Source organism: Ranitomeya imitator, chromosome 2 (assembly GCF_032444005.1).
Source record: "Ranitomeya imitator isolate aRanImi1 chromosome 2, aRanImi1.pri, whole genome shotgun sequence".
NCBI lineage: Eukaryota > Metazoa > Chordata > Amphibia > Anura > Dendrobatidae > Ranitomeya > Ranitomeya imitator.
The window spans coordinates 356888261-356903091 of NC_091283.1; the positions used below are offsets into that span (position 1 = coordinate 356888261).

Consider the following 14831-nt stretch of genomic DNA (forward strand, 5'->3'; position numbering starts at 1 on the left):
TATGTGGCAGATCTGGTTTCCTTCAGATTAAAACCTTTTTTCCTTTCAGGTCATTGGGGTTAAGGTACCTTCACACATAACGATATCGTTAACGATATTGTTGCTTTTTGTGACGTAGCAACGATATCGTTAAGGAAATCGTTCTGTGTGACAGCGACCAACGATCAGGCCCCTGCTGGGAGATCGTTGGTCGCTGAGGAAAGTCCAGAACTTTATTTCGTCGCTGGACTCCCTGCAGTAACCCGATATTTACCCTGGTTACCAGCGTAAAAGTAAAAAAAACAAACGCTACATACTTACCTACCGCTGTCTGTCCCCGGCGCTGTGCTCTGCACTCCTCCTGCACTGGCTGTGAGCGTCGGTCAGCCGGAAAGCAGAGCGGTGACGTCACCGCTCTGCTTTCCGGCCGCTGTGCTCACAGCCAGTGCAGGAGGAGTGCAGAGAAGCTGAGCGCCGGGGACAGACAGCAGTAGGTAAGTATGTAGTGTTTGTTTTTTTTTACTTTTACGCTGGTAACCAGGGTAAATATCGGGTTACTAAGCGCGGCCCTGCGCTTAGTAACCCGATGTTTACCCTGGTTACCCGGGGACCTCGGGATCATTGGTCGCTGGAGAGCTGTCTGTGTGACAGCTCTCCAGCGACCAAACAGCAACGCTGCAGCGATCGACATCGTTGTCGGTATCGCTGCAGCGTCGCTGAGTGTGAAGGTACCTTTAATGTAGTTTTTCCCCGGTGGCCGCTGGTGTAATTGCATTTCAGCTTGTTTTGCTGTTGTGGGTGGTGACCACTCCCACCTTCCTTTTAAAGGTCACCTGGTGCATCAGCTGACTGTTGGTTATACAGGTCCTTTTAGGAGATCAACCTCGCAGTAGCAGCTCCTTGGTGTCAGCCAAGTCTGGTGTTTGGAGCTCAGTTGCTGTACTATCTGTGTTGTGGAGTCTGCAGCAGCGTGCACAAGCTAAGTTCTGAGTTTTGTTTCCTTGTAGTTTGTGCATTCACCTTTGGGTATCATGTTCCCTTCACTCTCATATTGTTTATTCCTGTTTATTTGCTTTGTGGTGCTGTTTACACTGTTCACCTCCTGGGTTGGGGGTTTAGTTCAGGGTTTAACAGGAGACAGGGACAGGTCGGTGACGTGGGCCTCCCTACCTTCAAGGGTACCCCCAAGTTAAGGAAAGACAGGGCTTCCCCTAGCCTGAGGGGCAGTTCAGGGGCCCAGATTCCTAATCTCCTGTCTTCCTAAACCTTGCTCCGTGACACCTGGTTCCCACCGTGAAGCAGAAAGGAAGAGGTGTGATGGTGTGGGGGTGCTTTGCTGGCGACACTGTTGGGAATGTATTCAAAATTGAAGGCATACTGAACCAGCATGGCTACCACAGCATCTTGCAGCGGCATCCTATTCCATCCAGTTTGCGTTTAGTTGGACCATCATTTATTTTTCAACAGGACAATGAACCCAAACCTCCAGGCTGTGTAAGGGCTATTTGACCAAGAAGGAGAGTGATGGGGTGCGATGCCAGATGACATGGCCTCCACAGTCACCAGACCTGAACCCAATCAAGATGGTTTGTTGTGAGTTGGACCGCAGAGTGAAGGCAAAAGGGCCAACAAGTGCTAAGCATCTCTGGGAACTCCTTCAAGATTGTTGGAAGACCATTCCCGGTGACTACCTCTTGAAGCTCATCAAGAGAATGCCAAGAGTGTGCAAAGCAGTCATCAAAGCAAATGGTGGCTACTTTGAAGAACCTAGAATGTAAGACATAATATCAGTTGTTTCACACTTTTTTGTTAAGTTTATAATTCCACATTTGTTAATTCACAGTTTTGATGCCTTCAGTCTGTGAATGTACAATGTTCATAGTCATGAAAATGCAGAAAAATCTTTAACCCCTTCCCGACCCATGACGCCACGTAGGCGTCATGAAAGTCGGTGCCATTCCGACCCATGACGCCTATGCGGCGTCATGGAAAGATCGCGTCCCTGCAGATCGGGTGAAAGGGTTAACTCCCATTTCACCCGATCTGCAGGGACAGGGGGAGTGGTAGTTTAGCCCAGGGGGGGTGGCTTCACCCCCTCGTGGCTACGATCGCTCTGATTGGCTGTTGAAAGTGAAACTGCCAATCAGAGCGATTTGTAATATTTCACCCATTATAACGGGTGAAATATTACAATCCAGCCATGGCCGATGCTGAAATATCATCGGCCATGGCTGGAAATACTAGTGTGCCCCCACCCCACCCCTCCGATCGCCCCCCCACCCCCCCGATCTGGCCGGTACACTGCTCCGGCTCCCCTCCGTCCAGTGCTCCGCTCCCCCCCGTGCTCGTGTCCGCTCCCCCCGTGCTCCAATCACCCCCCCGTGCTCCAATCACCCCCCCTGCACTCCGATCCACCCCCCCGTGCTCCGTTCCACCCCCCGTGCTCCATTCCAGCCCCCCCGTGCTCCGTTCCACGCCCCCCGCGCTCCGTTCCACCCCTCCCGCGCTCCGATTCCCCCCCCCGTGCTCCGATCCCCCCCCCCGTGGTCCCCCCCCACCCTATCATACTTACCGATCCAGCCGTGGTCCCGTCCGTCTTCTCCCGGGCGCCGCCATCTTCCAAAATGGCGGGCGCATGCGCAGTGCGCCCGCCGAATCTGCCGGCCGGCAGATTCGTTCCAAAGTGCATTTTGATCACTGAGATATAATCTATCTCAGTGATCAAAATAAAAAAAATAATAAATGACCCCCCCCCCTCTGTCACCCCCATTGGTAGGGACAATAAAAAAATAAAGAATTTTTTTTTTTTCCACTAATGTTAGAATAGGGTTAGGGTTAGGGGTAGGGTTAGGGTTAGGGGTAGGGTTAGGGTTAAGGTTAGGGCTAGGGGTAGGGGTAGGGTTAGGGTTAGGGGTAGGGTTAGGGGTAGGGTTAGGGTTAGGGTTAGGGGTAGGGTTAGGGGTAGGGTTAAGGTTAGGGGTAGGGTTAGGGCTAGGGTTAGGGCTAGGGTTAGGGTTAGGAATGTGCACACGTATTCTGGTCCTCTGCGGATTTTTCCGCTGCGGATAAACCGCTGCGGATTTATGGCGGATTTACCGCTTTTTTTCTGCGCATTTCACTGCGGTTTTACAATTGCGATTTTCTATTGGAGCAGTTGTAAAACCGCTGCGGAATCCGCACAAAGAAGTGACATGCTGCGGAATGTAAACCGCTGCGTTTCCGTGCAGTTTTTCCGCAGCATGTGTACAGCGATTTTTGTTTCCCATAGGTTTACATTGAACTGTAAACTCATGGGAAACTGCTGCGGATCCGCAGCGTTTTCCGCAGCGTGTGCACATACCTTTAGAATTAGGCTATGTGCACACGGTGCGGATTTGGCTGCGGATTCGCAGCAGTGTTCCATCAGGTTTACAGTACCATGTAAACATATGAAAAATCAAATCCGCTGTGCCCATGGTGCGGAAAATACCGCGCGGGAACGCTGCGTTGTATTTTCCGCAGCATGTCAATTCTTTGTGCGGATTCCGCAGCGTTTTACACCTGTTCCTCAATAGGAATCCGCAGGTGAAATCCGCACAAAAAACACTGGAAATCCGCGGAAAATCCGCAGGTAAAACGCAGTGCCTTTTACCCGCAGATTTTTCAAAAATGGTGCGGAAATATCTCACACGAATCCGCAACGTGGGCACATAGCCTTAGGGTTAGGGTTGGAATTAGGGTTGTGATTAGGGTTAGGGGTGTGTTGGGGTTAGTGTTGTGGTTAGGGGTGTGTTGGGGTTAGGGTTGTGATTAGGATTATGGCTACAGTTGGGATTAGGGTTAGGGGTGTGTTGGGGTTAGTGTTGGAGTTAGAATTGAGGGGTTACCACTGTTTAGGCACATCAGGGGTCTCCAAACGCAACATGGCGCCACCATTGATTCCAGCCAATCTCGTATTCAAAAAGTCAAATGGTGCTCCCTCACTTCCGAGCCCTGACGTGTGCCCAAACAGTGGTTTACCCCCACATATGGGGTACCAGCATACTCAGGACAAACTGCGCAACAATTACTGGGGTCCAATTTCTCCTGTTACCCTTGTGAATCTAAAAAAATGCTTGCTAAAACATAATTTTTGAGGAAAGAAAAATGATTTTTTATTTTCACGGCTCTGCGTTGTAAACGTCTGTGAAGCACTTGGGGGTTCAAAGTGCTCACCACATATCTAGATAAGTTCCTTGGGGGGTCTAGTTTCTAAAATGGGGTCACTTGTGGGGGGTCTCTACTGTTTAGGCACACCAGGGGCTCTGCAAACGCAACGTGACACCCGCAGACCATTCCATCAAAGTCTGCATTTCAAAAGTCACTACTTCCCTTCTGAGCCCCGACGTGTGCCCAAACAGTGGTTTACCCCCACATATGGGGTATCAGCGTACTCAGGAGAAACTGCACAACAACTTTTGGGGTCCAATTTCTCCTGTAACCCTTGGGAAAATAAAAAATTCTGGGCTAAATAATTATTTTTGAGGAAAGAAAACGTATTTATTATTTTCACGGCTCTGCATTATAAACTTCTATGAAGCACTTGGGGGTTCAAAGTGCTCACCACACATCTAGATAAGTTCCTTTCAGGGTCTAGTTTCCAAAATGGGGTCACTTGTGGGGGGTTTCTACTGTTTAGGCACATCAGGGGCTCTGCAAACGCAACGTGACGCCCGCAGAGCATTCCATCAAAGTCTGCATTTCAAAACGTCACTACTTCAATTCCAAGCCCCGGCATGTGCCCAAACAGTAGTTTACCCCCACATATGGGGTATCACCGTACTCAGGAGAAACTGGACAACAAGTATTGGGGTCAAATTTCTCCTGTTACCCTTGGGAAAATTAAAAAATTCTGGGCTAAATAATTATTTTTGAGGAAAGAAAACGTATTTATTATTTTCACGGCTCTGCATTATAAACTTCTATGAAGCACTTGGGGGTTCAAAGTGCTCACCACACATCTAGATAAGTTCCTTTGGGGGTCTAGTTTCCAAAATGGGGTCACTTGTGGGGGGTTTCTACTGTTAAGCCACATCAGGGGCTCTGCAAACGCAACGTGACGCCCACAGAGCATTCCATCAAAGTCTGCATTTCAAAACGTCACTACTTCACTTCCGAGCCCCGGCATGTGCCCAAACAGTGATTTACCCCCACATATGGGGTATCAGCGTACTCAGGAGAAACTGGACAACAACTTTTGGGGTCAAATTTCTCCTGTTACCCTTGGGAAAATAAAAAATTGCAGGCTAAAAGATCATTTTTGAGAAAATAATTTTTTTTTTTATTTTCATGGCTCTGCGTTATAAACTTCTGTGAAGCACTTGGGGGTTCAAAGTCCTCACCACACATCTAGATTAGTTCCTTTGGGGGTCTAGTTTCCAAAATGGTGTCATTTCTGGGGGATCTCCAATGTTTAAGCACACAGGGGCTCTCCAAATGTGACATGGTGTCCGCTAATGATTGGAGCTAATTTTCCATTTAAAAAGCCAAATGGCGTGCCATCCCTTCCGAGCCCTGCCGTGCGCCCAAACAGTGGTTTACCCCCACATATGGGGTATCAGCGTACTCAGGACAAACTGGACAACAATATTTGGGGTCCAATTTCTCCCATTATCCTTGGCAAAATAGGAAATTCCAGGCTAAAAAATCATTTTTGAGGAAAGAAAAATTATTTTTTATTTTCATGGCTCTGCGTTATAAACTTCTGTGAAGCACCTGGGGGTTTAAAGTGCTCAATATGCATCTAGATAAGTTCCTTGGGGGGTCTAGTTTCCAAAATGGGGTCACTTGTGGGGGAGCTCCAATGTTTAGGCACACAGGGGGCTCTCCAAACGCGACATGGTGTCCGCTAACAATTGGAGCTAATTTTCCATTCAAAAAGTCAAATGGCGCGCCTTCCCTTCCGAGCCCTGCCGTGTGCCCAAACAGTGGTTTACCCCCACATATGAGGTATCGGCGTACTCGGGAGAAATTGCCCAACAAATTTTATGATCCATTTTATCCTACTGCCCATGTGAAAATGAAAAAATTGAGGCGAAAATAATTTTTTTGTGAAAAAAAAGTACTTTTTCATTTTTACAGATCAATTTGTGAAGCACCTGAGGGTTTAAAGTGCTCACTAGGCATCTAAATAAGTTCCCTGGGGGGTCTAGTTTCCAAAATGGGGTCACTTGTGGGGGAGCGCCAATGTTTAGGCACACAGGAGCTATCCAAACGCGACATGGTGTCCGCTAACGATGGAAATAATTTTTCATTCAAAAAGTCAAATGGCGCTCCTTCCCTTCCGAGCCTTACCATGTGCCCAAACAGTGGTTTACCCCCACATGTGAGGTATTGGTGTACTCAGGAGAAATTGCCCAACACATTTTAGGATCCATTTTATCCTGTTGCCCATGTGAAAATGAAAAAATTGAGGCTAAAAGAATTTTTTTGTGAAAAAAAAGTACTTTTTCATTTTTACGGATCAATTTGTGAAGCACCTGGGGGTTCAAAGTGCTCACTATGCATCTAGATAAGTTCCTTGGGGCGTCTAGTTTCCAAAATGGGGTCACTTGTGGGGGAGCTCCAATTTTTAGGCACACGGGGGCTCTCCAAACGTGACATGGTGTCCGCTAAAGAGTGGAGCCAATTTTTGATTCAAAAAGTCAAATGGCGCTCCTTCCCTTCCAAGCCCTGCCGTGCGCCCAAACAGTGGTTTACCCCCACATATGAGGTATCAGCGTACTCAGGACAAATTGGACAACAACTTTCGTGGTTCAGTTTCTCCTTTTACCATTGGGAAAATAAAAAAATTGTTGCTAAAAGATAATTTTTGTGACTAAAAAGTTAAATGTTCATTTTTTCCTTCCATGTTGCTTCTGCTGCTGTGAAGCACCTGAAGGGTTAATAAACTTCTTGAATGTGGTTTTGAGTACCTTGAGGGGTGCAGTTTTTAGAATGGTGTCACTTTTGGGTATTTTCAGCCATATAGACCCCTCAAACTGACTTCAAATGTGAGGTGGTCCCTAAAAAAAATGGTTTTGTAAATTTCGTTGTAAAAATGACAAATCGCTGGTCAAATTTTAACCCTTATAACTTCCTAACAAAAAAAAATTTTGTTTCCAAAATTGTGCTGATGTAAAGTAAACATGTGGGAAATGTTATTTATTAACTATTTTGTGTCACATATCTCTCTGGTTTAACAGAATAAAAATTCAAAATGTGAAAATTGCGAAATTTTCAAAATTTTCGCCAAATTTCCGTGTTTATCACAAATAAATGCAGAATTTATTGACCTAAATTTACCACTAACATGAAGCCCAATATGTCACGAAAAAACAATCTCAGAACCGCTAGGATCCGTTGAAGCGTTCCTGAGTTATTACCTCATAAAGGGACACTGGTCAGAATTGCAAAAAACGGCAAGGTCTTTAAGGTCAAAATAGGCTGGGTCTTGAAGGGGTTAAATGAGAAGGTGTGTCCAAACTTTTGGTCTCAAAGTAAAAAAGGGGAGAAGCCAGAGCTGCTTATGGTCAGAACGCAAAACATAAAGTGCACATATTGATTTCTAACTGTATTTAAAAAATGAGACATTTAGCAAACAATTGATCAATTCTTTGAGCCACCCCGCCACGTCACAGCATTCTCATAATGGGGCAGTCCTACTCTACGTTTTTTATATTCGCTGTGCTATTACGGCCTCCTTAATGTATTAAAAGCAAGACCACATTAAATGCAAGCTGTACCTGAAGCATTTCTGAATCACTCTCATGGCACCAGAAAGGGCAAGCACAGATAAAGGTTGACCAGGTCTGGAGATAGACATTTCAGGTACAACCTCCACACTGCTTAACCAGCACCACAGATGAAGGGTGAGACAGGTTTTGAAATACAGTTAGAAATCAATATGTGCATGTGCACTTTACGTTTTGCATCCTGACCATAAGCAGCGCTGGCTTCTCCCCTTTTGTACTCAAACTTTTGGTCTGTACTATATATGTACTATCTATCTATCTATCTATCTATCTATCTCTATATATATATATATATATATATATATATATATATATTATAAGGCCGGGAGTGTCACCCTGACCGAAGCCTTTATGGACTGCGCAAGCGCCGGTGCAGTCTGGACCCCACAGAGTGACGCTCCCAGGAGATCGCGGTATGCGTAAACACTGAACGCAGACTGTGATCTCCAACGGAGAGGCAGGGACGCGCCAGGAGGGTAAGTATAAGCTATATTCACCTGTCCCGTTCCAGCGCTGTGTACGGCTCCGTGTTCCGGGTCCTCTGCTTGTGACATTCACAGTTCAGAGGGCGCGATAACGCGCTTAACGCGCCGCCCTCTGACTGAACAGTCACAGCCAGAGGACCCGGAAGAAGTGGCACGCAGCACTGGATCAGGGCCAGGTGAATATAGCAAGTGTCGGGGGCCTGAGCTAGCGGCGACTCCGGCACCTGACCCCCACAGCGCGCCGGTGTCCCACCTGCTCAGGCCCCCAGCACTCGGCGCCCAGCGACGATAGGTGAGTATGTTATTTTTTTTTATATATCGCAGCAGCATATGGGGCATATAATACTATGGAGCATGTTATGGGGGCCATAAACCTTTATGGAGCAGTGTACGGGGCATATACTATGGAGAATCTTATGGGGGCCATCAACCATAATGGAGCAGTGTACGGGGCATATACTATGGAGCATGTTATGGGGGCCATAAACCTTTATGGAGCAGTGTACGGGGCATATACTATGGAGCATCTTATGGGGGCCATAAACCTTTATGGAGCAGTGTGCGGGGCATATGGATGGGATCAGCAAATTACAGAACGGGGGCGCAGGATGGGAGCAGCACATGACAGAACGGGGGCGCAGGATGGGAGCAGCGCATGACAGAATAGGGCAGCACATGACAGAATGGGGGCGCAGGATGGGAGCAGCACATGTCAGAATGGAGGCGCAGGATGGGTGCAGCACATGTCAGAATGGAGGAGCAGGATGGGTGCAGCACATGACAGAATGGGGGCGCAGGATGGGAGCAGCACATGACAGAATGGGGGCGCAGGATGGGAGCAGCACATGACAGGATGGGGGCGCAGGATGGAGCAGCACATGACAGGATGGGGGCGCAGGATGGAGCAGCTCATGACAGGATGGGGACGCAGGATGGAGCAGCACATGACAGGATGGGGACGCAGGATGGAGCAGCACATGACAGGATGGAGACCATATACCAATATAAATGCTCGCCACCCGGGCGTAGAACGGGTTCAATAGCTAGTATATATATATATATAACACACACGTACACACACTGCCTCTCCCCAATAGGCAGCCTCTAAAGAGTAATGGAGCCCCTAATATAATGCACCTCCATAGGTAGACTCTATAGTATAATGCAGCCCCATAAAAAAAATACTCACCTCTCTTCTTCCTGGTTCCTCCGCTGCTCTGAGCTCCCGCTCCTCTCCGGACTGCAGGCGCCGAGTAGGGATGTCATTGTGCCCAGTGTCAATGTCGGCGTTGGAGACATCAGACGCTGACAGGGGGATGATGGGACAGGGAACGTGTAAGGCTCCTATCATCAGTGCGATCAGCTGTATCGGCATCTAGCCGATACAGATGAACCTGCGATGATGGGCAGTGGTGCACTGCTGGCACGAGGGGGCCCACTGCTGGTATCGGACCCCTTCCCGCCTGCTCAGAGGCCCTATAGCGGCCGGGTGGCAGAGCAGGGAGATCGATTCTCCCTGCTGTGCCACAGAATGTAACTGTATCAGCGCGATCAGGTGGGCCCCATCAGAGCGTGGGGCCCGGGGCGACCGCCCCCCCGGTAGCTACGCTACTGCCTATGGCACATGTTTAGGGACATCATGCAGGGCCCTATGGGGCATGTTTAGGGACATCATGCTGTGCCTTATGGGGCATGTTTTGAGACATCATGCTGTGCACAATGGAGCATGTGTGGGGATATTATTCTTTGTAACAGAGCTGTTTGACAACATCATGATGCATGGGGGTGACTGATTCTGTGGTGACATACTGAGGGAGGGACATTATACTGTGTTGGGACATTCAGTTTGGGGGGGTCTATGGAGACATGATACTGTGTAGGGGGCTGTTTGAGATCATAATTGAGGACTCTGTGGGGATACGATACTGTTGAGGAACATCATACTGTGTAAGGGGGCTTTGTGGTATCACACTGTGTAGGAGGATTGTGTGGGGATATACTTACTGGGGGCCTATGGGAACGTCATACTTTTTGGGGACAGCATAAAGCTTGAAGGGGCATTATGAAGTGTGAGATGGTTTGTAGGGATATCATACTATTTCTGGACATCATATTGTGTTGTAAGCTGTTGGTTAAGGAACAAAGGCTGAGTTACACAGCAGAATCATTTTCTGCTTTATATGAACTTTATAAAAAGCAGTAAATTATATGTTTATTAGCTGCTACAGGGAAGAACACTTTACATGTATTAACTGTAGCATCGAGTCATCAGACATGATTTTGCTCAAGGTTAAGTGATAAAAACTGCTAGAAAACAATAAAAATGAGTAGAATTAAGTTTGGCAGTTTGGATCGGATAAATAAAAAAAAAATCGGAAAAATTAATGACCCACCCATGTTACACATGATTCTTTATGATGTTGCATAGGCATCATCTTCTTCTCATTCAGGTTCTAACAATATCGAATCCTCTCAGTGGAGAACTTCTATATAAGAGAATTCTCCTGATTGACCCATCAAGGATAAATATGGACAAGGACAAGATGGTGGAGAAGTTATTACACCTCACCCTAGAGATCCTCTTCCGACTTACTGGAGAGGTGAGAGATTCTGATGATGCCACATCACATCATTATTATCTATGGGAATAACAGATGGACAGAACTGGAGAGGTGAGGACTCTGGAAATGTCTGTAGTGAGATTTATTAATGTATCTCTCCATAACCAGGATTACACAGTGGTGAAGAAGATCTCTAGTGAGCGCTGTCAGGACCCAGTGTCTGAGGAATGGGGAAGACCCCTGAGCCCAATCACAGAGCCTCCACCTCACCCCATGCTACATGAGGACATCAATGACCAGAAGATCCTAGAACTCGCCTACAAGATGATTGAGCTGCTGACTGGAGAGGTGACACTGCTGGGAAATTATACAGTAATGTTATGAAGGGATCGGGGGATGACGGTATCATTGTATGTGTCAGGTTCCTATAAGGTGTCAGGATGTCGCCGTCTATTTCTCCATGGAGGAGTGGGAGTATTTAGAAGGACACAAAGATCTATACAAGGACGTCATGATGGAGGTTCCCCAGCCCCTTGCATCACCAGGTAATATACAGGACTAAATACACACGGCCTATAATTATCTGTATTTAAAGAATGAATTCAGTCCCTGTATGTGTTTCCTCCAGTTATATCGGGTAGGAGAACAACACCAGAGAGATATCCACATTTTATTCTTCCAGAGGACTGTAAGCAAGAAAATCCCAATGTTCCTCAGGATTATCAGGTAGATGGAGAGAAGGTGTCATGAGATCTCCTCTATGATGTGTAGACGGCTGTGAAGGTCTTGTGTTCAGTCTTGTTTTATGCACCAGTATTATATGTTTTATACTTGTGTAATGAGAACGGTGGAGATGGCAGAATTAGAGCTGATCATAGATGTGACTTCTCCATCTCTCTATCACTTCTACAATATTTGTTTCAGGGTGAAGATCTGACCCATATTAATACTACAGAGATATGTGTGAGGGGTTATGAGTGGTATAAAGAGGATATTCCTACATATGACTACCCAGGTGAGTAACCGATAAAGGCAGAGAAAGCACAAATTCTTCTCAGTCACCAGCTCTGGCTGCTTTACTGGTGGTGTAGTCCAGCCATATCACAATCACGTGATCACCATTCTGTCGTTAGACCTCTACATGTTCTTCCACCCAAAACTGTTCACATTTCTTTGGGAATTGAAAGCCCTTATTCTATGGAGCTTGCAACCTGTAAGATCCACCTACACTTTGGAAACAGAAGATGCTGACCTTTACTTGCTCAGATCTGTACACACTAAAGCCATATGACCGCGTACGTAGAATTTGCTGACAAGTTAGAAAATTATTTTAAAAAAAATTATTATGATTGGTCTGTACAAGAGAAAACAGAGGATAATGATGCTGTTGGCTTCCTATAATCCCGATATCTTATTGGATTAATCTACCTTCTCCCCTTTCTGTGCTCCTGAATGTGCTCATATGGACCCTAGAAGACCAGGCTTAGTCTTTGTGGCCAAACTTCGCTTTTATGATTGACAACATGAAATGTTCAGTGAGGACCAAGTGTGAATATCTCTACAAAAACAGAGTTTCCCTTCATCCTGACTTTTCAAATTATGTTAAAACTAACTAAAGAGAATTGCGACAAACTACAGAAAAAACATTACACCTGTGCCATGGTATATCTCTAAGCTGTGCGTGGTTGATGGCTTAAAAAAAAGATGTGACATGGTATGGTAGAATGGCGGTGGGAGGTGAGATGTTGGTCACCAGATTGAGGTAGCCAGGAGGTAGAAGAATCCCTTCTCTGCACATAGGCGATAACCGCGCTGCTGTAAAGGATAATATGTTCCACACTCCAAATAGATTCAAGCAGTTATATTACACGTTTCTGGCTCGAACCGAGCCCTGTTTCAAATCAAACTACAGATCGAGATAGGCGATCTCTAGTTTAACCCTTTAATGACCGGAGCTTTTTTCGGTTTTGCTTTTTCGGTTTTTTGCACCCCTCTTTCCCAGAGCTATAACTATTTTATTTTTCCATCATTATGGCCATGTTAGGGCTTATTTTTTGTGGGACAAATTGTACTTTTGAGCGACACCATTTGTTTTACTATGTAGTGCAGCGCCCCAGAGATCTGGTCGTTGCAGTAACGTCGCTCTGCCACTAAGGGGAGTGATGGTACGTCTGATGGCACTAAAGGAGTTCTCCTGACCAGGTATCACCAGTACACATTACACTTCACACTCTGGCCACTAGGGGGAGCAAAAGGCTTTATTTATTGGGCCACTTCTCACACTGGTAAAACTAGGGGTTGGATAGGAAGTTACATCAGAAGCTGACTGGGTTGGATTCAGGCAACATCCCGTGGCAAAGGGTGTTGCAGGGAGAAGATTCAGGGGGGGCCCTGTCAGGCGTGGGAACCTGGCAGGTACCTAGCGACCAGAACAGAACGTTACGGAACCGCGCCTGCACACCCCACGGCGGTATCCTAAGAAAGAGACACGAAGCGAAGGATATTGTGGACAGTGAGAAACGAGATTAAGCACAAAGGAGAGCCAGTAGGAGTCGTGCCCCGAGAACGGCAAGATCCAACTGAGGCGTGTAGCCGGTGGCCGGAACACCGAGGAAGTAACTGACTCTATGCCTTACTTCAAACTCCGCAGGACAGTTAATTATAGGTTGGCTGTCTACCTTACGTCACCTAAGCAGACATAGGGGGCAACGCGTGGAGAGGGGCGTCTCTAGGGTCCCAGAAGAGCTCTGAGCCTACCCGTCAAACGGGTGCGTCCTAGCCATAACATGCCTGGGGGACGGAGAACTAGAAAGAACTGGAACGAATTAGAAAGAACGAGAATAGAAATTGTGAGGACTATCCAGAATGCTCAGCAGGGAAGCACTGCAACACACAGGCGCTAATGGTAGGCACTGATTTCCACCTGCAAAGTGAACTCTGGATGTGCCTTCGGACCGGCCGGTCTCAGACAGCCCTGTTAACTGTGCTCTGGATTGAGGATCCTGAAGTCACCAGTAAAGAGGTAAAGAGACTGCAACCCTGTGTCCTCGTTATTGTCTGCACCTCACACCATCATCATCCACCTTACTGGGAAGCCCTGGGGACTCACTTCACCTGTGGGAAGGTTTACCATCTAGCTGCCATCACATCACCCCAGTGGACCCCAAGCAGCGTCGGTCACCCTGACCGAATACCACAGGTGGCGTCACAAAACCTTGACAGACTCGCATCACCTTTCATTGGACGCCCCTTAGCAGGGTCACGGACCGGGTCCAGCCACCGTGACATCCCCAGAACTGAGCCAGCAGAGGACCGGTACCGAGTAACCCGCGGGAAAAAAATTCCAAGTGCGGTGAAATTGCAAAAAAAAAAGTGCAATCCCAAACTTGTTTTTTGTTTGGCTTTTTTGCTAGGTTCACTAAATGCTAAAACTGACCTGCCATTATGATTCTCCAGGTCATTACGAGTTCATAAACACCAAAGGTGTCTAGGTACTTTTTTATCTAAGTGGTGAAAAGAAATTCCAAGCTTTGTTAAAAAAAAAAAAAAAAAAATGCGCAATTTTCCGTTACCTGTAGCGTCTTTATTTTTCGTGATCTGGGGTTGGGTGAGGGCTTATTTTTTGCGTGCCGAGCTGACGGTTTTAATTATACAATTTTGGTGCAGATATATTCTTCTGATTGCCCGTTATTGTATTTTAATGCAATGTCGCGGCGGCCAAAAAAAAATAATTCTGCCGTTTTGACTTTTTTTTTCTCGCTACGCCGTTTAGCGATCAGGTTAATCCTTTTTTGTATTGATAGATCTGGTGATTCTGAACTCGGTGATACCAAATATGTGTAGGTTTGATTTCTTTTTTTTTTTTTTTAATTGTTTTATTTTGAATGGGGCGAAAGGGGGGTGATTTAAACCCTTAACCCCCAAGGGTGGTTTGCACGTTAATGACCGGGCCAATTTTTACAATTCTGGCCACTGTCCCTTTATGAGGTAATAACTCTGGAACACTTCAACGGATCGTGATGATTCTGACATTGTTTTCTCATGACATATTGTAC

The 14831-nt window shown here is 46.6% G+C and overlaps 1 protein-coding gene across 1 annotated transcript in view; it reads left to right on the top strand.

Moving 5' to 3' along the window:
- LOC138663796 (zinc finger protein 773-like) overlaps positions 1–14831 on the top strand; it is a 52812-nt gene that overhangs the window by 9676 nt on the left and 28305 nt on the right. The window contains exons 2-6 of the mRNA XM_069750138.1: positions 10666–10815; positions 10945–11124; positions 11198–11321; positions 11405–11502; positions 11701–11791. Coding sequence (XP_069606239.1) covers positions 10666–10815; positions 10945–11124; positions 11198–11321; positions 11405–11502; positions 11701–11791 — 643 coding nt within the window. The remainder of the gene's footprint in view (positions 1–10665; positions 10816–10944; positions 11125–11197; positions 11322–11404; positions 11503–11700; positions 11792–14831) is intronic.